The sequence below is a fragment of the Nannobrachium achirus genome, assembly GCF_963921795.1.
Source record: "Nannobrachium achirus genome assembly, chromosome: 1".
NCBI classification, from domain to species: Eukaryota; Metazoa; Chordata; class Actinopteri; order Myctophiformes; family Myctophidae; genus Nannobrachium; species Nannobrachium achirus.
Window position 1 is genome coordinate 793,859 of NC_137810.1, and position 22,011 is coordinate 815,869.

Genomic DNA, 22,011 nt, shown 5'->3' on the forward strand with positions numbered 1-22,011 from the left:
AAGTATCAGCAACAGGAAGTATCAAAATAAAGTTACAGGAAATGTCAAATTAAAGTAACCGAAATCAAGCAACAAAAAGACATAACTTTATTACAGAAATATTCAAGTTTAAAAGTCTCAAGTGTCACGGGCACTTACATCCACTGTGAAACAACCGTTTCATTCTGTTATTTAGATAAAGCCATGCATGCCATGTTGTTTGTTGTTGTGCAGCGCTCTGTCAGCCAGAGGTTCAGACAGTCACTGTGATTGGTTGAGAAACCAGTTGTTACCTTTTCCACTGTTTGTAGCAATAACTTGGCTCGTGTCATGTGGTAACTTATTCAAATAGTCCATACAACTTCTGTGTAGATAACAATGATTTATTACTTCCAGGGCCAGGCAGGAACATACAGCATAAACGTCACGTTTTCACTATTAATCCACTTGTATTAACTTAACTTCTCGCTAATATATTCTCCCCAGCATCACACCCGCACATTCACTTCCGCGCCGGTCCCAAAACACAGCGTCAACGTCATCCCGTACTGCTCCTAAGCCCGCCCCCTTAAAGGCACAGGCTTGGCATATAACACAGTAGACCTATACCTCCCGCCCCCCATTCGCTGTGATTGGTTTAGAAGCCATGCTATGGGTGCTTCAAAGGGTCAAACAAGACAAATTTCTGACGTTCTTCTTCTTAATCACATTTTGTGATTATATGATCGTAAATAAATAAAAGGAGGGAGGGGGAGCCGGGCCCCCCCGACTGGCAAATAGGGGGAGCCATTGCTCCCCTTGGCTCTATTGAATAGGCGCCAGTGTCTGGTTCTTAACTGTGTTATTATTTAATGTCATAACCCTGAAGAAGGCAGCTTGTCTGTCAGAAACGTTGCTATCTCATTCTGTGTCGTCCTAATAAATGTGCATCGGCAGCTACGAGTGTGCAGCTTTACTCTTTTTTCATATTATTTAATGTCAAACAACAGCAACAACTACCTAAACTTTACCTACACGGCCGCCAGTTCCCACCTGATGTTGTGTGGGAGTCCAGACTGCTTCAGACCGTACTGAATAACTGCTAGCTTACAAAACGTCTTCAGGCTAGGACTCAAGTCTAAGACATACAGGTCATCAGGTGTGTTGTCTCCTCCAAAGAGGATGATACGATCTCCCACAATGCAACAGCAGCACATCTTAGATGTCGGAGACGGTCCTTTCCCCTTGGGCTCAATCTTCTTCCAGCAGAAGGTCTCTGGACTGAATTTCCACAGATCATTGAAGTCCCGGTTATTGTTCCAGCCACCAAATATGTACAGCTCTCCATTGTAGGTAAAGGCTGAATGATCCTCACGTTCTTCTGGTTGAAGCTGTGTAGAAGGTGTGTTCATCCAGCAGTTGGTCTCTGTGTCAAACACTCTGATGGTGTTGTAGAACTGACCATACCTCACACCCCCAAATACAAAAATCTTTGTCCCGATGATGGTGGCAGAGTGACGTGATGAAGCAGGAGGAGGAGTTCCTCTGGTGTTCATTAAAGACCAGACCATAGTGATGGTGTCCAACTTGTAGATGTCATTATTGTATCCAGTCTGGGTCCATCCTCCATGAGTAAACATGACCTTCCCCAAGACACAGGCTGAGTGGTTCCTCCTCTCCTCTGGAACAGTCCCTGAAACCTGTGGTTTGAACCATCTGTGGGCGTCAACATCAAATCCATAAAGCACATTACAGTAAGGTGACCCTCCCCAGAGGTAGACAGTATCTTCAATCAGCACAGCTGTGTGGCCCCACCTCCCGGAGGGAACCTCAAGGTGACGTTGTCTTCTTCCAGGCGTCACCGGGGGCAACGTTGTCCAGCACAAAGACACTGTGTTGAAGATGTGCACACCAATCTGATCCCTGTCTTTCTGATCAATGGTAGCCGAGTCGCCATGCGATCCTTCAAACGAGTACACCTTGTTTTCCACTGAAACGGATACACTGTATCCATGTGGAGCTCCAGTCCGATGCACAGTCCAGCTGAGCATTTCTCACACCGTAGATCAAGTTTGTATTTGTACAGTCGGTGGTTCAGCAGCACAAAGGTCACGCAGGCTTTAAATCCAAAGGATCGCGTCGGCAGCCGTTGATCTCCCAGATAGAGCAAACTGAGAGGCTGCAGGTCGTGTTAAGATTCATTAATGTTCAGGAGAAATGAATCGCCAATAAGAGTTGAGAAAGGATGGTTTGTTTTTCTGATGACTAATTTTAAAGGACACAGGTGTGAGGACAGCATTGTGATGTCATTGAGTAATGATGTCATTACATACTGTTGAGCTGAGTTCATTGAGTTCAATGGAAGGCTTCTGTAACCTTTTCTGATCAGACAGGATTGGTGAAGCTTCATGTTATGTGATGTAAATGGTAAGTTGGAATTAATTCAGAACGGTAGACATTTTTACCAGCATGCAAAGCTTGTGACAGCCAATGATAAAAATCTCCTGCAATTTGCTGGAGTTTTTTATGACAGTATTATGGAAAATTGCAAGTGTGGTTGGCATTTACCAATCGTCAAGCTAGCTGCTTCCTGATTGGCTCTGAGTTTACCCAGAACAGAATGATTACATTGCTTAATGTTTTTTCAAGGGTTTCCCATTTTATAGTAAAATATTATTATGATGTCACGCGATAATTGACCAATCATGGAGCTTGATCCACCAATCCTCAAGCTTATCGGACATAAGTGCCCAATTATGCCTGTGTGATTTGCCACAGGCAGAGACGACACCTCTCGCGGCCGTCGATTTTACAACGTCACTCTTTTCCTCTCTCTGATTGGCCACATAAGCCCCTTTTCCACTCCCAGGTGGAACCAGAACTCTCCAGAACCAGAACCAGAACTCTCCAGAACCAGAAACCTATGTTTTGGTTGTGGTTTTGTTTCCATAGCACAGAGAGCTACAGACATTAAGAACATTTGTTCTTTCAGAGTTCTGGGGGGAGGCGGGGGGGGGGGGGGGGGGGGGGGGGGGGCGGGGGGCAGAGCAGAGCAGAGCAGAGGACAATTCATTCCCGATGGAAGTCACAAGCTTGCTTCTTGGTTGCACAGAGCATGGTTAGAGCACCAAAGGACTTGCATACTGCAAGCACAGAGAACGTTGTAGGCAGAGCAGTGAGAGCACAAAGCTGCAACGGGGAGCCTTGATGAGACAGGAGGGCAGGGTTCAACTGCCAACCAATAGGACAGAAAGGCTGTGATGTCATCACACACAGCTGTGTTCACTTGTAGTCACTTGTAGTCTGAACCCTACAGCAGCAGAGCCTGTCTGCAGTGACATGAAACCTCCATTTCAGAATGAAAATTATTTTAAGTAAATTAAAGTAAAGTTTGTGATTAGAACATGCTTAAACATTCGACAATAACAATGAATATAAAAAATATGTCTTGTCTTGTCTTGTCTTGTCTTGTCTTGTCTTGTCTTGTCTTGTCTTGTCTTGTCTTGTCTTGTCTTGTCATGTCATACATAGTGACATAGTGATGCCTACACAGATGCAATTGATTAAATGTGCTATTCATAATAAAATAGAAGCTTTTTGTGGTGGAAAAAATACTCAAATTCATTGCTTAAGTAAAAGTATCAATACTGCAACATAGAAATACTTTGTTACAAGTAAAAGCCTGGAATTAGAAATGTACTTGAGTAAAAGTATTGTGTTGGCATCAGAATGTACTTCAAGTACCTAAAGTAATTTTTTAAATAGCAGATCTACAAGCTACAAATCTACAAAGACTGCACTTCCTCCGCCGTCTGAGGTTCACAGTGTTTATGTTAGTGTTCTATCTGAGGGTTCACAGTGTTTATGTTAGTGTTCTATCTGAGGGTTCACAGTGTTTATGTTAGTGTTCTATCTGAGTGTTTATGTTAGTGTTCTATCTGAGTGTTTATGTTAGTGTTCTATCTGAGTGTTTATGTTAGTGTTCTATCTGAGTGTTTATGTTAGTGTTCTATCTGAGGGTTCACAGTGTTTATGTTAGTGTTCTATCTGAGGGTTCACAGTGTTTATGTTAGTGTTCTATCTGAGGGTTCACAGTGTTTATGTTAGTGTTCTATCTGAGGGTTCACAGTGTTTATGTTAGTGTTCTATCTGAGGTTCACAGTGTTTATGTTAGTGTTCTATCTGAGGGTTCACAGTGTTTATGTTAGTGTTCTATCTGAGGGTTCACAGTGTTTATGTTAGTGTTCTATCTGAGGGTTCACAGTGTTTATGTTAGTGTTCTATCTGAGGTTCACAGTGTTTATGTTAGTGTTCTATCTGAGGTTCACAGTGTTTATGTTAGTGTTCTATCTGAGGGTTCACAGTGTTTATGTTAGTGTTCTATCTGAGGGTTCACAGTGTTTATGTTAGTGTTCTATCTGAGGGTTCACAGTGTTTATGTTAGTGTTCTATCTGAGGGTTCACAGTGTTTATGTTAGTGTTCTATCTGAGGTTCACAGTGTTTATGTTAGTGTTCTATCTGAGGGTTCACAGTGTTTATGTTAGTGTTCTATCTGAGGGTTCACAGTGTTTATGTTAGTGTTCTATCTGAGGGTTCACAGTGTTTATGTTAGTGTTCTATCTGAGGGTTCACAGTGTTTATGTTAGTGTTCTATCTGAGGGTTCACAGTGTTTATGTTAGTGTTCTATCTGAGGGTTCACAGTGTTTATGTTAGTGTTCTATCTGAGGTTCACAGTGTTTATGTTAGTGTTCTATCTGAGGGTTCACAGTGTTTATGTTAGTGTTCTATCTGAGGGTTCACAGTGTTTATGTTAGTGTTCTATCTGAGGTTCACAGTGTTTATGTTAGTGTTCTATCTGAGGTTCACAGTGTTTATGTTAGTGTTCTAACTGAGGGTTCACAGTGTTTATGTTAGTGTTCTATCTGAGGGTTCACAGTGTTTATGTTAGTGTTCTATCTGAGGTTCACAGTGTTTATGTTAGTGTTCTATCTGAGGTTCACAGTGTTTATGTTAGTGTTCTATCTGAGGGTTCACAGTGTTTATGTTAGTGTTCTATCTGAGGGTTCACAGTGTTTATGTTAGTGTTCTATCTGAGGGTTCACAGTGTTTATGTTAGCGTTCTATCTGAGGGTTCACAGTGTTTATGTTAGTGTTCTATCTGAGGGTTCACAGTGTTTATGTTAGTGTTCTATCTGAGGGTTCACAGTGTTTATGTTAGTGTTCTATCTGAGGGTTCACAGTGTTTATGTTAGTGTTCTATCTGAGGGTTCACAGTGTTTATGTTAGTGTTCTATCTGAGGGTTCACAGTGTTTATGTTAGTGTTCTATCTGAGGGTTCACAGTGTTTATGTTAGCGTTCTATCTGAGGGTTCACAGTGTTTATGTTAGTGTTCTATCTGAGGGTTCACAGTGTTTATGTTAGTGTTCTATCTGAGGGTTCACAGTGTTTATGTTAGTGTTCTATCTGAGGGTTCACAGTGTTTATGTTAGTGTTCTATCTGAGGGTTCACAGTGTTTATGTTAGTGTTCTATCTGAGGGTTCACAGTGTTTATGTTAGTGTTCTATCTGAGGGTTCACAGTGTTTATGTTAGTGTTCTATCTGAGGGTTCACAGTGTTTATGTTAGTGTTCTATCTGAGTGTTCACAGTGTTTATGTTAGTGTTCTATCTGAGTGTTCACAGTGTTTATGTTAGTGTTCTATCTGAGTGTTCACAGTGTTTATGTTAGTGTTCTATCTGAGTGTTCACAGTGTTTATGTTAGTGTTCTATCTGAGGGTTCACAGTGTTTATGTTAGTGTTCTATCTGAGGGTTCACAGTGTTTATGTTAGTGTTCTATCTGAGGGTTCACAGTGTCGACCAAAAGTTTATGTTAGTGTTCTATCGAGTGGTTTTGGAGAGCCTGGTCAGATTTGGCATCACAGTTTGGTTTGGTAATCTCTCAGTGCAACTGAGGTCCAAATTGTGCAGATTGGTGCAGACTGCAGGGAAGATCTTAGGGCTAAGACAACTCCCCTCTCTGCAGTCCATTTATGAGCAGACCACACTAAGACTCAAAAAATAGTGAGCGATGCTACCTATGTTTTACAATTTATAGATAGTAGATAGAAATACGATCATACCAACTGCTCCTCAAGGTGCACGCTGGTATAAAAGGACTGTGTCATTTCTTGTTTTCCCAGTGGATCTCTCGCAACTCACGTCAGCACTTGCAATTTCTCAGACTTTCACCTTTCTAGTTGTGTATTAATAGTTGTGTGTTGACGTTGTGTTGACATTGACAGGTGTTTGAGTTCGACACCATCAAAGAGAAGACTTCAGACCAGGTGCATTTCTTCTTCGCCAAGCTCAACTGTCGTCTTTATCGCAAGAAGGACGAGACGACGGAGCTGGTCTCCGCCAACCGCCTGTTTGGAGACAAGAGTCTGACCTTCAACCAGACGTACCAGAACATCAGCCAGACGGTGTATGGAGCCAAGCTGCTGCCTCTGGACTTTAAGGTACCTAACACCTTACTGTAAGAACTAATAACCAGACACCTTACTGTAATAACTAATAACCAGAACATCAGCCAGACGGTCTATGGAGCCAAGCTGCTGCCACTGGACTTTAAGGTACCTAACACCTTACTGTAAGAACTAATAACCAGAACATCAGCCAGACCGTGTATGGAGCCAAGCTGCTGCCACTGGACTTCAAGGTATGTTTACACTAGCCCTATCCTTACTCTAATAACTAATAACCAGTTAAACCAGACACCTAACACCTTACTGTAACCAGAACATCAGCCAGACGGTGTATGGAGCCAAGCTGCTGCCGCTGGACTTTAAGGTACCTAACACCTTACTGTAATAACTAATAACCAGAACATCAGCCAGACCGTCTATGGAGCCAAGCTGCTGCCGCTGGACTTTAAGGTACCTAACACCTTACTGTAATAACTAATGACCAGAACATCAGCCAGACGGTGTATGGAGCCAAGCTGCTGCCTCTGGACTTTAAGGTACTTTTACCCTAACCTTATCCTTACCGTAATAACTAATAACCAGAATATCAGCCAGACAGTCTATGGAGCCAAGCTGCTGCCACTGGACTTTAAGGTACCTAACACCTTACTGTAATAACTAATAACCAGACACCTTACTGTAATAACTAATAACCAGAACATCAGCCAGACCGTGTATGGAGCCAAGCTGCTGCCGCTGGACTTTAAGGTATGTTTACCTAACTGTAAGATCTAATAACCTGTTTACCCTACCCCTATCCTTACTGTAATAACTAATAACCAGAACATCAGCCAGACCGTGTATGGAGCCAAGCTGCTGCCGCTGGACTTTAAGGTACCTAACACCTTACTGTAATAATAACTAATAACCAGACACCTAACACCTTACTGTAATAACTAATAACCAGAACATCAGCCAGACGGTGTATGGAGCCAAGCTGCTGCCGCTGGACTTTAAGGTACGTTTACCTTACTGTAAGAACTAATAACCTCTTTACCCTACCCCTATCCTTACTGTAAGAACTAATAACCAGACACCTAACACCTTACTGTAATAACTAATAACCAGATTGGTTTACTGACCATCTAATAACCAGACATCTAATACCGTACCATCCATGGAGACAAGCTGGACTTCAAGATATGTTTACCCCAAAGGGTGCTTTTCCACCGGCAAAGAACCTGTTCTGGTGAGCTTTTCCACTGAGAACCGAGTTGGTTCCGAACTGTAAAAGTTGGTTCGGAACCAGAACCACAAAATCCTTGGTTCCTCTGGTGGAAACGCATGCCGGTTTGCAGTCGGTTCTCAAGAACGATCCAAGGTTCCAGGAAAGTTGAACGGCACTGGTTCTTGAACCGAGGTTCTTTTGGTGGAAACAGAGATGGAAGTTAACACAGTGTAATGACACGGTTTTTCCACCAGGGGGACCCAGAGCAGGCCCGGCTCACCATCAACGAGTGGATCTCCAACAAGACAGAGAGCCGCATCCAGAACACCCTGCCAGAGGGGGCGCTAGACCCCAACACCGTGCTGGTCCTGGTCAACACCATCTACTTTAAGGTACAGTAGGTGGCGCTGTGGCATGTGGTTAAATAATGAGCCAATGATCCTGCTGCTCGCTATTATTGTATCCATAGGAGGAGAGACCTCTCTTTTCTTTTCTTTTTTTCTTTTTTTTTCTTCTCTCTCCAGGGTCAGTGGAAGAGTAAGTTAAAGGAGTCGTTCAGACCAAAACACATATAGGGTTAAATCTGCCTTCTATCAAACCCCTTCATACCTGCTTTAGTACATTTTTTTGATAGCTGCCCCTGTTGCTAGATTTTGGCTGCCCCTGTTGCTAGATTTCAGCTGCGCCTGTTGCTAGATTTCGCGGGCCCTCTCATAACTAACAGAGTAGATTCTCCTTAGGCTAGTGTGGTTATTTCTTTAGCTTCAAAGTTAGTATTTATTTATTGGATTGTGTTTACACAACGTCCTGAGACCAACCAAACCACTGTTTTGACCTCACAGGCACCCTTACTTGTCAAACGGCAGAGGAACTTCTTGTCTGTTTGACAAGTAAGGGTGCCTGTGAGGTCAAAACAGTGGTTTGGTTGGTCTCAGGACATTGTATAAACACAATCCAATAAAGAAATACTAACTTTGAAGCTAAAGAAATAACCACACTAGCACACTAGGGTATGATAAAAGGCAGATTTAACCCTATATGTGTTTTGGTCTGAACGACTCCTTTAAAGAGGCGGTGCCATAGTTTTGTACTTTTTCTGGGTTTTCATGTGTCTAGGAGGTTGACAGTGCTTCATTAGACCCCCTGGTGTGGTTTTCATGTGTCTAGGAGGTTGACAGTACTTCATTAGACCCCCTGGTGTGGTTTTCATGTGTCTAGGAGGTTGACAGTGCTTCATTAGACCCCCTGGTGTGGTTGTTATGAGCAATTATGTATTGCCATTCTATTTGGATTTTAGCTGTAGGCTGCCACCTTGTGGGGTCAAACGTGCCGGTCCAAAAACACACATACATATTACATCACAGAATCAACCCCTCCCCTAATTACCATTCACCCAACACTGTGGGTGTGGCTAACTTCAGCTGGGTCACCACCCACCATGAAAACCACGCATACCAATGAACTGGTGGGTGTGGCCACATAAAAACATAATTTTAACTCTTTCTGTACACTTTTTTGGAAATAAATCTTCCTCCTAGTATAATCATAATACCTGATAATCATGTTTTAGAGAGGGGAAAATGGTAAATGGTAAATGGTGCATTTATATAGCGCTTTTGATCCAAAGCGCTTTACAGAGATTGTGCATTACATTCACCCATTCACGCACACATTCATACACCGGTGGCGGAGGAAACCATGCAAGGCACCAACCAGCTCACCGGGAGCAATGGAAAAATCATGGTACCACCTCTTTAAGATAGTAGACACTGTTAACTCTTTCTCTCTGTCTCTCTGTCTGTCTGTCTCTCTCTCAAGTTCAGCCCGAGCCCGACGGGACCCGACGGGTCGGCGCGCGGGCTGGGCCGGGCTCAATTTGTCACGTATATGTCGGGCTTTGGGTCGGGTCGGTCTTTTATAATCCGGTAGGCAAGCGCAGCACGGTAACGTGATGTCTCTGTGACTGTGTAAGCTGCGCTGCACCGCTGCGGCGCAACTTGACACAGTTGAGCGTGTGTGACTGTATGTGCGCTGCTGCGCAATGTTCAGACAGTTGAGCAACGTTCAGTTGAGAGTGTGCTCCCGTGTGTGTGTGTGTGTGTGTGTGTGTGTGTGTGTGTGTGTGTGTGTGTGTGTGTGTGTGTGTGTGTGTGTGTGTGTGTGTGTGTGTGTGTGTGTGTGGCGGTGGCTGCTATATGGCCAGTGGGTGCTTCTCGTTCTCGCTGTGGCAGAGCGGAGCAGAGGAGATCGTTGAAACCATTCACAGACACTTTTGGATTTCCTAATAATATTATAGACGTAGTGTGAATGTTGTAGCTATAATAGCCTGTACGCCTGCTTCCTGATTTAGCGACGGCCGTCAGCTGTGTTTTCCAGCGAGGCTCCGATGTTTTTTTTTCTTCCATAATTAGGACGGTGCTTGCTACAATGTCTTTTATATATAGGCTCTATAAAGACAGTTGGAAAATGGTAGAATGACACTGTTCTTAACGAATCACCAATAGTGTATGAGGGAAAAAAGGATGCTGCTGTCTGCATCATATAAGCTTGTTGTTTAGAATGTCGGTCTTCGGGCTGGGCCGGTCTCCAATTGTCAATTATGTATCGGGCTTGGGCTCGGTCCGGGCTGAAATTCTGTCGGGCTGGGTTGGGCCGGGCTCAGTTTTTTAGGCCCGATTTAAGCTCTACTCTCTATGTCTCTCTCTCTCTCTCTCTCTGTCTCTATGTCTCTCTCTCTCCAGGGTCAGTGGAAGAGTAAGTTCGATAAGGACAACGTGTTCAAGTCGGAGTTCTACCTGGGAGGGGGCGGAGCCTGTCCCGTCCACATGATGTACCAGGAAGCCAAGTTCCGCTACGCCCGTTACCATGACGACAGGGTGCAGCTGCTGGAGCTGCCCTACCGCGGGGAGGACATCACCATGGTGATCATCCTGCCCTCCGAGGGGACGCCCCTCTCACAGGTAACCATGACAACCTGTCTGTAGACACGCCCCCTCACAGGTAACCATGGCAACCTGTCTGTAGACACGCCCCCTCACAGGTAACCATGACAACCTGTCTGTAGACACGCCCCCTCACAGGTAACCATGACAACCTGTCTGTGGACACGCCCCCTCACAGGTAACCATGACAACCTGTCTGTAGACACGCCCCCTCACAGGTAACCATGACAACCTGTCTGTAGACACGCCCCTCTCACAGGTAGCTTTCGCAGGCATACAGGAGGACAGACTCCACAGTGGCGTGGAATAGGCTCAGCTTTATGTGTCAGGGGAGATTCGAGCACCACACTCTTGACATGCCGTTCAGGGCCCTCCACGCTAGTGCCTTCCTGAGCTTAAGGTCCTGTTCTGTGGAGCTCATCCAGGAACCCAAGTATTTGAAGTCATTGACCTCTCGCAGAGCGTTGCCATCTGATGTTGTAATCAGCGGATGGTCCATGTGGATGTTATATAGGTGATTACCTCAGTCTTCTTTGCATTCAGTCTGAGGCCAACCTTAGCACATTCCACCTCCACTCTGTTCAGGAGTTCCTGTGCTTGTCAGACACCAGGCAGATGTCATCTGCGTAGTCTAGGTCTGCCAGGGCTACAGCAGGGTTTCTACTAGACTTCCTTGGTGTAATTGTGAAGCCAAGCTCCTGCTCCCGCCCGTTGATGGCTTTCCTGAGCGCGTAGTCCAGAGCTATGATAAAGAGGAAGGGGGCAAGAGTGTCTCCCTGCTGCACCCCTGCTAGGATTTCGAACTCCTCGCTGATGCCATCTGGGGTTACCACCTTGGCTCTTGTGCCCTTGTACATGGCCTCTATGGCCCCAAGTAGATTCGGGGGGACTCCGTAAGCCTTTTCAGTTTTTATTTAATCTCCAGATAGAGTCCAGCCTGTCCAGATGGTTTAATTAAGTGTGCCTGGCATGCAATGCAATGGCAAAACACTTATTGTAATCCGCCATACTTAAGTAAGTAAGTCAGTAAGTCAGTCAGTCATGTTCTTGCAAATTTCTGCACGTAATAACTGCCGCACAATTTACGCCACCCACGCAATATATATGTTACAGTACGTTTGGGTAACTCAGTAAGACTGTGGTAAGAGCGCTCGTTTTGTAGTTCACCACACCCCCCTACCACATGATCAATTCACTTTGATAGTGACTAATAATCAACACACCTGTGTAGTTCTGCATAATCACCACTGGATGGCGACAACACAGCCATTCACTGTGGAGTCGGTGACGTCACTCGTCTGCGACCCGCAACAGTGTAGACGGTGACGTCATTCGTTTGCGACTCTTTCTTTATTTACTAGCCTAGCCTAGCCTAGCCTAGCCTAGCTTAGCCATTAGCTCCATTGTAGTCACTTGGACAGGGCGTTTATCGTGGGCTTGCCCAGGCCTTACGGCCTGGGCATAATTATAACGATTGCATTCACCACGGCTTCGTAACTCGCGCGGCGCTCCGCCGGCCGCGCGGCCCTGGCCCGCTCTTCGCGGCCACTCGCGCCTGCGGCGCGCGGGGGCGAAGAGCAGGACCAAGGTCCGCTGGCCTTCGCGCCGCTTGCAATGTCGTGGACAATAATAATTACAGTCGGACGTTGGACAACTGGGATTTTCCCTTGTTTACCTACTAGCCTAGCTCGGCTGTGTTTAGCCATTAGCTTTAACGTGTAGAATCTCGGTGAAGAACATATTTACTATTCTGTACCCCAGTTTATGTAACTTGACGGCGCTGAGTTGGCTCATGCGACCGTCACAACGACTCATGGTCGCCTGAGACACCGCGCCATGACTAATAAACACCGAGGCTTATTGAAGGCCGGATACTCGGCCGGGTAGCCGCTGACATATCACGTCAATGTATTCCCCCCTATGATTCCCCCCCACCCCACACACACGAATGGAAAGATCACAACATAACATTATATTTCAAATTACGTTTGAAATCCATTTCAACCACTTTGAACTGAGAATAGGCAGTTACTTCTAGTTAGCGTAGCTACATATATTTTGTTAGCAGTAGAGATTTTCCCCACATATGAATTTATTGTAACCTATAATATAATAATTGAACAGTTTCATGAAATTTGAAAATATTTATTTCTGCGAATAGCTTTGTTATGGTGCTTGACCATTTTTTCACATAAACAATGAACACAATTCTCCTTTTTTATAGATAAACTGAAAATGTCTTGAGCCCATAACACCACTGGGAGGAGACAGGTGAAAGAAAACAAAGGGAACCCCATATCTTAATTATGACAGACAAATCAGCATAGTACTATAAAGAACTTATATCAAGTTCATGTCAAAGCAGCACGTTTTTTCTGTCAAGTAATTCATACAGGTCATCAACTAACATTCAAATAATTCATTTATTTAATCAAATTCATAAATTCTTGGAGGATATGACCTACTCCATAAATAATAATCCACAATAAATAATCCATATTGTAAACAAAATAAAAAAATAAATATTCATAAATACATTGACAAAGCTGCTATAACAATAAATAATAATCCATATAGTAAACATAAAAAAATAAATATTCATAAATTCATTGACAATGCTGCTATAACCTACTTATTAGCGCAGGAGGCTGAGTCATGGCATTTACTGTTGCACAGAAGCCCCTTTGACTTGCAGTTGCACCTATTTGTGGTGCAACAATTTGTCTGCCTACAATTGCATCTCTGAAAACCTTGTCCATTGCTACTCGACAGGGCAGTGGCTGCTTGACGTAAAGACACAACTTTGTCTGTGGGCACATCTTCAATGTTTATAAAAGACTCTGTACACGGCTCAAATTGGTTGCGGCTATATAGCTGTTTCAGGACCCCATTTTTTGTGCCCAATCTATAGAAACCATCTTCAGAGACGTTGAGAACAACAGCTAACAGATTGCGTGCATCATTCTTGGCACGGTCCACATCGGGAACTGGGACCCGAACAGACTGACCATGGTCAGCTGGTTTGAAGCGTTTCACCGACATGTTCATCATCCTCTCGGCTTGCTGCTCCTGGCTCCGTTTGGCTGCAGCCCGGTGCTCTTTTTGTTTTTGAGCCACACAACAGAGAGAGCACACAACAGCTCCACAGCCCTCCTCATCATCCCTGGGAACACTGCAGGGCTGAAAATAATAAAATGACAAGGAAAAATAAAACACACCTTTGTGTTATTTCAATGTGCTGTTATGTATGTCTGTGAAAAAGTAATGCACTAAAATAGGTACAATAAAGCAGGATTTCCCAAACGTTTGTCTCAGGTCACCCCATAAATATTTTTTTAATCCGAGGCACCCCTACATTATAATTTTCACTCCCAGCACCTTATATTTATAGCATATCGTTGTTGTCGGGTGGAAACCTTGTATGTCCAGAACCGTTTTGTATTTATCATCTATAAAATGTACTAAACTAGTGAAAACAGCCGATCTACAAACACATAACGCATCGCGAGGCATTGTGTGCTTGTAGATCGGCTGTTTTCACTAGTTTTTTGAGACAGTCTTGTATGATGAAGCAGGGCTTTGCTTTACCAAAAGACGTACACATTTGAAACTTGCCCGACAGTGACAGTATTTTAGTGATTATGTTGCATGGAAAACGTTGAGATAATAGCCATTTTGGTTAGAACTGACTGAAAACAACTTTGTACTTCAAGTTTAAAATGATACTAAATATTTTTTCAAGCGTCCAAATAAATTCCAAATATTATCAAATGGTTTTGCGGCACCCCTGGACTGCCGTCACGGCACCCCAGGGTGCCCCGTCACCCACTTTGAAAACCCCTGCAATAAAGGGTGCCATGGCATTGGTCCGAAGGTTCATTAGTCCGAATTTGTTAAGAATACTATGCCTAACTCTAACCCTAACCTTAACCTCAGTAACCCTAACTAAATTCGGACTAATGAACCTTCCTACTAATGAACCTTCAGACTTATGCGCAGTCCCCCAATAAAGACAGATTACACTGACCTGGCCACAGGTGACACACACGAGTCCCCCAGAGGTCCCCTGCTGACAGCTCACATAGCAGAGAGAGCACACAACAGCTCCACAGCCCTCCTCATCATCCCTGGGAACACTGCAGGGCTGAAAAGCATGACATACCTATAATAAAATGACAAGGAAAAATAAAACACACCTTTGTGTTATTTCGATGTGCTGTTATGTATGTCTGTGAAAAAGTAATGCACTAAAATAGGTACAATAAAGCAGGATTTCCCAAACTTTTTTTTGTCTCAGGGCACCCCATAAATATTTTTAATCCGAGGCACCCCTACATTATAATTTTCACAACCAGCACCTTATATTTATAGCATATCGTCGTTGTCAGGTGGAAACCTTGTATGTCCAGAACCGTTTTGTATTTATCATCTATAAAATGTACTTAACTAGTGAAAACAGCCGATCTACAAGCACACAACACCTCGCATGGCGAGGAATTGTGTGCTTGTAGATCGTCTGTTTTCACTAGTTTTTTTGAGACAGTCTTGTATGATGAAGCAGGGCTTTGCTTTACCAAAAGACGTACACATTTGAAACTTGCCCGACAGTGACGATATTTTAGTGATTATGTTGCGAGGAAAACGTTGAGATAATAGCCATTTGGTTAGAACTGACTGAAAACAACTTTGTACTTCAAGTTTAAAATGAACCTTCGGACTTATAAGACCGATTACACTGACCTGGCCACAGGTGGCACACACAAGTCCTCCAGAGGTTGCCTGCTGACAGCTCACACATGCCAAGCTAGGGTCTTGATTTTCTTCATCCTCAGCTTTGGCAAAAACCTCCATGAGCTCCTCCTCTGTGGTTAGCCTAGACGTCACCTCTTTCGGTAGGCCCTCCAGTCCCAATGTATTGGGCCTCCCATACATGGCCTCATATGGACTCCTTCCAATACCTGAGTGGAATATAATAATAATAATACAATTTATTTGTGGTGCCATGGCATTAGTCCAACAATTTATTGTTCCTACATCCCATTAGTCCAAATCTGGTGAATGTTAACCTGGTGAAAATACCATGCCTAAACCTAACCTCAGTAAAACTATGCCTAAACCTGACCCAAACCCTAACCTCAGTAAAACTATGCCTAAACCTGACCCAAACCCCAACCTCAGTAAAACTAACCCTAAACCTAACCCAAACCTCAGTAAAACTGTGCCTAAACCTAACCCAAACCTTAACCTCAGTAAAACTATGCCTAACCCTAACATCAGTAAAACTATGCCTAAACCTAAACCAACCTCAGTAAAACTATGCCTAAACCTAACCAAATTAGGACTAATGATATTTAAGACTATAATGGGATGTAGCACTTATGAAATGCAGCTCAAACTGCTTTTTCCAGAGCAGAAATGAAGCACAAGTGCTTAACAGAAAAAAGTACACGATTAACAAAGCAGAAAAGAAAAGTAAAAACATAAAACATTAAAGCTATACCTGAATGGAACCTTCGGTTCTTCGCATACTGAACGAAGCACAGCCCGTCGACCCACTTCGGTGTGTTGTTGTCTCGTTGCCACATGAATAAGATGTCTTCGATGTCACGGTTGGCCCGTTCGACAGAGCCCTGGCTCTGTGAGTGCCGTGGCTTTCCATGAACCAACTTGCAGTCGGGCCACATAGCAATAAGCCGTTTAATGACACTGTTTGCAAACTCACGGCCATTGTCACTTTGTAAAATAGCCGGTGCTCCTTTGTCACAGAAGATGTGGAGTAGGTGGTCAGCCACCTCTACTGCCGTCTTGGTTTTTAGAGGTCGGAGACAGACAAACTTTGTTAAGTGATCTTGATAAACCAAGATAAACCTGTACTCCCTGTCGGCTTTGCTCTGCATATCAATTAAATCAACTTGACAGCGCGAGTTCATGTTGTCGGAAATAATAGGTTTGACGACAAGACCCTTTTTCACCTTTTTGTGTTTGAGTTGACATGTCTCACACAGGCGCAGATAGATGCCAATGCTCCTCACTGTGACATTATAAAACGACCGACGCAGCTCCTTGTGCAAGATATCACGACCAGCGTGACCAATTCTGACATGGGCTTCGTGTATAATTTCAAACAATTCCTCTTTTGCCACGAGCACAGTGTCCATTCCTTTCCTGGCAATCTTCTTTACACCTCCAACGTCTCTTAAATAGTACTTGGTTTTCAGACGATAGTCCTTCCGACATGTCATCTTCCCCCCGTCATTTTGTCTCTCGAGCGCTGACACTATTTCCTTGTGCGTTTCGCTAGTCAAAAATACAGCGTTGCTATTAACAGTTTGGCCAACCTCGTCTGTGTCCAGCCTCTGGTAGAAAAGGTCTCTTTTTACGTTAAAATCCATTTTGAATTGAAGCAGACAAGCTGTGCGTTCTATAGCAGCCGCAGCGTTCCATGCACCCCCTGCTAGCTACTAATGGTGTTGTTGTTATCAGGTGCGGGGGGAGGCGGGAGGATGGGCGACATCAAAGCCCTGCTCCGCCCCGCGCCGCAAAGCGAGCGCTCCTGTTCTCTGTTTTCCTGAGACGCAAAAAAACCGTGACATATACATCAAAACGTGCGGCTTGGCCGGGAATAGGTTGCTATTACTTTTTTTTCCGATCCGCGTTACCATGGCGACGGAATTCGCAAAAAACGACGCCCAAAAACCCCATTGACTTAGAATGGGGGAAATTTCGGCACGTAATAGCTGCCGCAAGATTTACGCCACCCCCGCAATATATACATCAAAATGTGCGGCTCGGCCGGGAATGGTGTGCTATTACTTTTCTTTCCGATCCGCATTACCATGGCAACGTAATTCGTAAAAAACTACGCTCAAAAACCCCCATTGACTTTGAATGGGGGACTCCGAAAAAAAAAACTAAACTTTGTGGCCACATAACTCTGCCATACTTTTGCCTAGCAACGTGATTTAAACTTTAAAATGCACACACAACTTTGGTCTTTTTCCAGCCAATAGGGATGAGCTGTAATTGATTAAGCCCCGCCCCCTCTATAACAGGAAGTGCCCTTTGCCAAACAGGAAGTGCCCTTCACCAAACAGGAAGTGCCTCTATAACTCATGAACCGTTTGTCGTACAGACTCGCGGCTGGTGTCATACATTTTTTTTTCTCAAAATCTTTTTTTTTCTCAAACATTTTTTTTTCTCAAAAATGTTTTTTTTCTCAAATTTTTTTTTTCTCTCAATTTTTTTTTTCTCAAAAAACTTTTTTTCTCAAAAAACTTTTTTTCTCAAAAAACTTTTTTTTCTAAATTTTTTTTTTCTCAAACATTTTTTTCTCAAATTTTTTTTTTCTCAAAAATGTTTTTTTTCTCAAAAAAAAATTTTTTTCTCAAAAAACTTTTTTTTTCTCAAAAAAATTTTTTTTTCTCACAAAACAATTTTTTCTCAAAAAAACTGTCGTTAAAGTGCGACCCGTGATAACGGCCAAAAATGTGCCAAAACGCCACTAATTAGTCGAAATGGCTGACTTCCTGTTTGGTTTCTGATTGGCTGCTGGCCTTGTGACGTGGATAGAGCTGCGAGGGCCCGGTCATCGCTGCTTGCAGCTTTAATTCATTAATCGTCCATGACCTTAATTGGGGCCTATTTCGCCAAACAGGAAGTGCCCCTCACCAAACAGGAAGTGACCCTTTACCTCGTGAACCGTTTGTCGTACAGACGCGTAGATGGCATCAAATGACTTGATTAAGAGTCCTTAACCTTAATTGGGGCCTATTTCGCCAAACAGGAAGTGCCCCTCACCAAACAGGAAGTGACCCTTGATCTCGTGAACCATTTGTCGTACAGATGCGCGGGTTGCGTCAAATGACAAGAATAAGAGTCCTTAACCTTAATTAGGGCCTATTTCGCCAAACAGGAAGTGCCCCTTACCAAACAGGAAGTGACCCTTTATCTTTGTCGTGCAGACGCGCGGGTTGCGTCAAATGACAAGATTAAGAGTCCTTAACCTTAATTAGGGCCTATTTCGCCAAACAGGAAGTGCCCCTTACCAAACAGGAAGTGACCCTTTATCTCGTGAACCGTTTGTCGTGCAGACGCGCGGGTGGTGTGAAATGACTTGATTAAGAGTCCTTAACCTTAATTGGGGCCTATTTTGCCAAACAGGAAGTGCCCCTCACCAAACAGGAAGTCACCCTATATCTCATGAATTGTTTGTCGTACAGACGCGTGGGTGTCATCAAATGACTTGATTAAGAGTCATTAACCTTAATTGGGGCCTATTTCGCCAAACAGGAAGTGCCCCTCACCAAACAGGAAGTGACCCTTTATCTCGTGATCTGTTTGTCGTACAGACATGTGGGTGGTGTCATATGAAGAACCATAATGTTAAAGCTTATGCAAAAAATGCTAATGTTAAAAAATGTAACGCTAATGCTAACACCAACCGCTACACAAGGTTGCACAGACTTAGCGAGCTGCAGGCACACAAATGCCTGCATTTCTAAAATTTCTTAGAAATGTTCTTTTCTAGTATTATTTAATATTAGTGTTTATAGATATATGTAATGATATATTTAATGATATATGATATATTTAATGATATGGGTAATGATATATGTAATGATATATATTTAATGATATATTATGTAATGATATATTTAATGATATATTTAATGATATATTTAATGATATATTATGTAATGATATATTTAATGATATATTTAATGATATATTTAATGATATATGTAATGATATATTTAATGATATGTTTAATGATATATTTAATGATATGTTTAATGATATATTTAATGATATATTTAATCTCCAGATAGAGTCCGGTCTGACCAGATGGTTTAATATTATTTAATATTAGTATTTATAGATATATTTAATGATATATTTAATCTCCAGATAGAGTCCGGTCTGACCAGATGGTTTAATATTATTTAATATTAGTATTTATAGATATATTTAATGATATATGTAATCTCCAGATAGAGTCCGGTCTGGACCTCCACAAGCTGACCAGATGGTTGGATGGGATGAGGTCAGAGGTCACAGTGTCCGTCCAGATTCCTCGCTTCCGCATCGAAGACAACTTCAGTCTGAAGGATAAACTGCAGGCCATGGGTTTAACCGACCTGTTTGACCCTAAGGCTGCTAGGTTACCAGGTAACTATCTATCTATCTAACCTGTTTGACCCTAAGGCTGCTAGGTTACCAGGTAACTATCTATCTATCTAACCTGTTTGACCCTAAGGCTGCTAGGTTACCAGGTACCTAACTAACTAACTAACTAACTAACTAACTAACTAACTAACTAGACAACTTCAGTCTGAAAGACAAACTGCAGGCCATGGGTTTAACCGACCTGTTTGACCCTAAGGCTGCTAGGTTACCAGGTAACTATCTATCTAACCGACCTGTTTGACCCTCAGACTGTTAGTTTACCTAACTATCTATCTATCTATCTAACTAACTAACCTGTTTGACTCTCAGACTGTTAGTTTACCAGGTAACTATCTATCTATCTAACCTGTTTGACCCTAAGGCTGCTAGGTTACCAGGTAACTATCTATCTAACCGACCTGTTTGACCCTCAGACTGTTAGTTTACCTAACTATCTATCTATCTATCTATCTATCTAACCTGTTTGACTCTCAGACTGTTAGTTTACCAGGTAACTATCTATCTATCTATCTAACCTGTTTGACCCTAAGGCTGCTAGGTTACCAGGTAACTATCTATCTATCTAACCTGTTTGACCCTAAGGCTGCTAGGTTACCAGGTAACTATCTATCTATCTAACCTGTTTGACCCTAAGGCTGCTAGGTTACCAGGTAACTATCTATCTATCTAACCTGTTTGACTCTCAGACTGTTAGTTTACCAGGTAACTATCTATCTATCTAACCTGTTTGACCCTAAGGCTGCTAGGTTACCAGGTAACTATCTATCTATCTAACCTGTTTGACCCTAAGGCTGCTAGGTTACCAGGTAACTATCTATCTATCTAACCTGTTTGACCCTAAGGCTGCTAGGTTACCAGGTAACTATCTATCTATCTAACCTGTTTGACCCTAAGGCTGCTAGGTTACCAGGTAACTATCTATCTATCTAAACTGTTTGACCCCCAGACTGTTAGTTTACCAGGTAACTATCTATCTATCTAACCTGTTTGACCCTAAGACTGCTAGGTTACCAGGTAACTATCTATCTAACCAACCTGTTTGACCCTAAGGCTGCTAGGTTACCAGGTACCTAACTAACTAACTAACTAACTAACTAGACAACTTCAGTCTGAAAGACAAACTGCAGGCCATGGTTTTAACCGACCTGTTTGACCCTAAGGCTGCTAGGTTACCAGGTAACTATCTATCTATCTAACCTGTTTGACTCTCAGACTGTTAGTTTACCAGGTACCTATCTATCTATCTAACCTGTTTGACCCTAATACTACCCAGGTAACTAAAACCAAAGTTTTATTTATTTAGGAAGATAGACAATCTCAACTGGAGCCACTAGAGGCAGCATGGTAGGCAAAGCCTACAAATGATCTCCTAAGTGTGCACCGAAGTCTGAGGGAAATCTCCCTCACGTCCGGTTGGTTCAGATCCCACCAGAGTATGTTGGTGGGACAGAGAAAAGTCCATGATTTTCTCCTGATTTGTCTCTCTGAAAAAAGCCATTTTAGCATGAATTTGGGGAATATTACGTGGCTTGTGCCGATCAGGTCCAATATTTAGTTCAGTGAACGTGGAGCTAAAGTATGGTTCACTCTGTTCACCCTCACTCTGCCACTGGAATAAATAATAATTATAATAATTATAACTAGAAGCAGTCTCTTCCGAGCACAGGTCTCCACCAGGCCAGGCGGCCTGTTATAGCGCCACCATGAGGCTGATTTGAAAAGTTTGAAGTGGCATTTCTTCCTCGGCCTAGTGGGAATGTGCGTGCACAATTTCACAAAAATTGCACGCTGTGTTCGTGATTTGAGGCATTTTGTTCAAAACGGACCAATCTTACAAATTTTGAAAGCCAATCTCAGCCAATCAGGATGGAATATGGACAATCAGACAGATCCATGTCGATCACATGACTGTAGAGATACTGTCTACTGATTTGCGTGATTTTTGGACAAAATCTGTAGGAGTACTGCCCAAAAGGTAGTTTTGCACAAATTGGCCTCCTGGTGGCGCTAGAACAGGCCCATGTGAAAAATGTGGGGCAGAGGTTCTGAATTGGTATCCAGGGAGTGTGTTCAGTTTGGCAGTCACAGATAGAGGAAGTATAAACTGGAGTCACAGATAGAGGAAGTATAAACTGGAGTCACAGATAGAGGAAGTATAAACTGGAGTCACAGATAGAGGAAGTATAAACTGGAGTCACAGATAGAGGAAGTATAAACTGGAGAGTCTTGCTGTTTCTGTCTTGGCTAAAA

The 22,011-nt window shown here is 43.0% G+C and overlaps 1 protein-coding gene across 1 annotated transcript in view; it reads left to right on the forward strand.

The window, feature by feature from the left end:
- The window catches only part of serpinc1 (serpin peptidase inhibitor, clade C (antithrombin), member 1), a 51,584-nt gene that overhangs the window by 26,031 nt on the left and 3,542 nt on the right, over positions 1-22,011 (forward strand). Inside the window, exons 4-7 of the mRNA XM_080733046.1 lie at positions 6,244-6,459; positions 7,888-8,025; positions 10,375-10,593; positions 19,566-19,743. Of these exons, the coding sequence (XP_080589172.1) occupies positions 6,244-6,459; positions 7,888-8,025; positions 10,375-10,593; positions 19,566-19,743 (751 nt within the window). The remainder of the gene's footprint in view (positions 1-6,243; positions 6,460-7,887; positions 8,026-10,374; positions 10,594-19,565; positions 19,744-22,011) is intronic.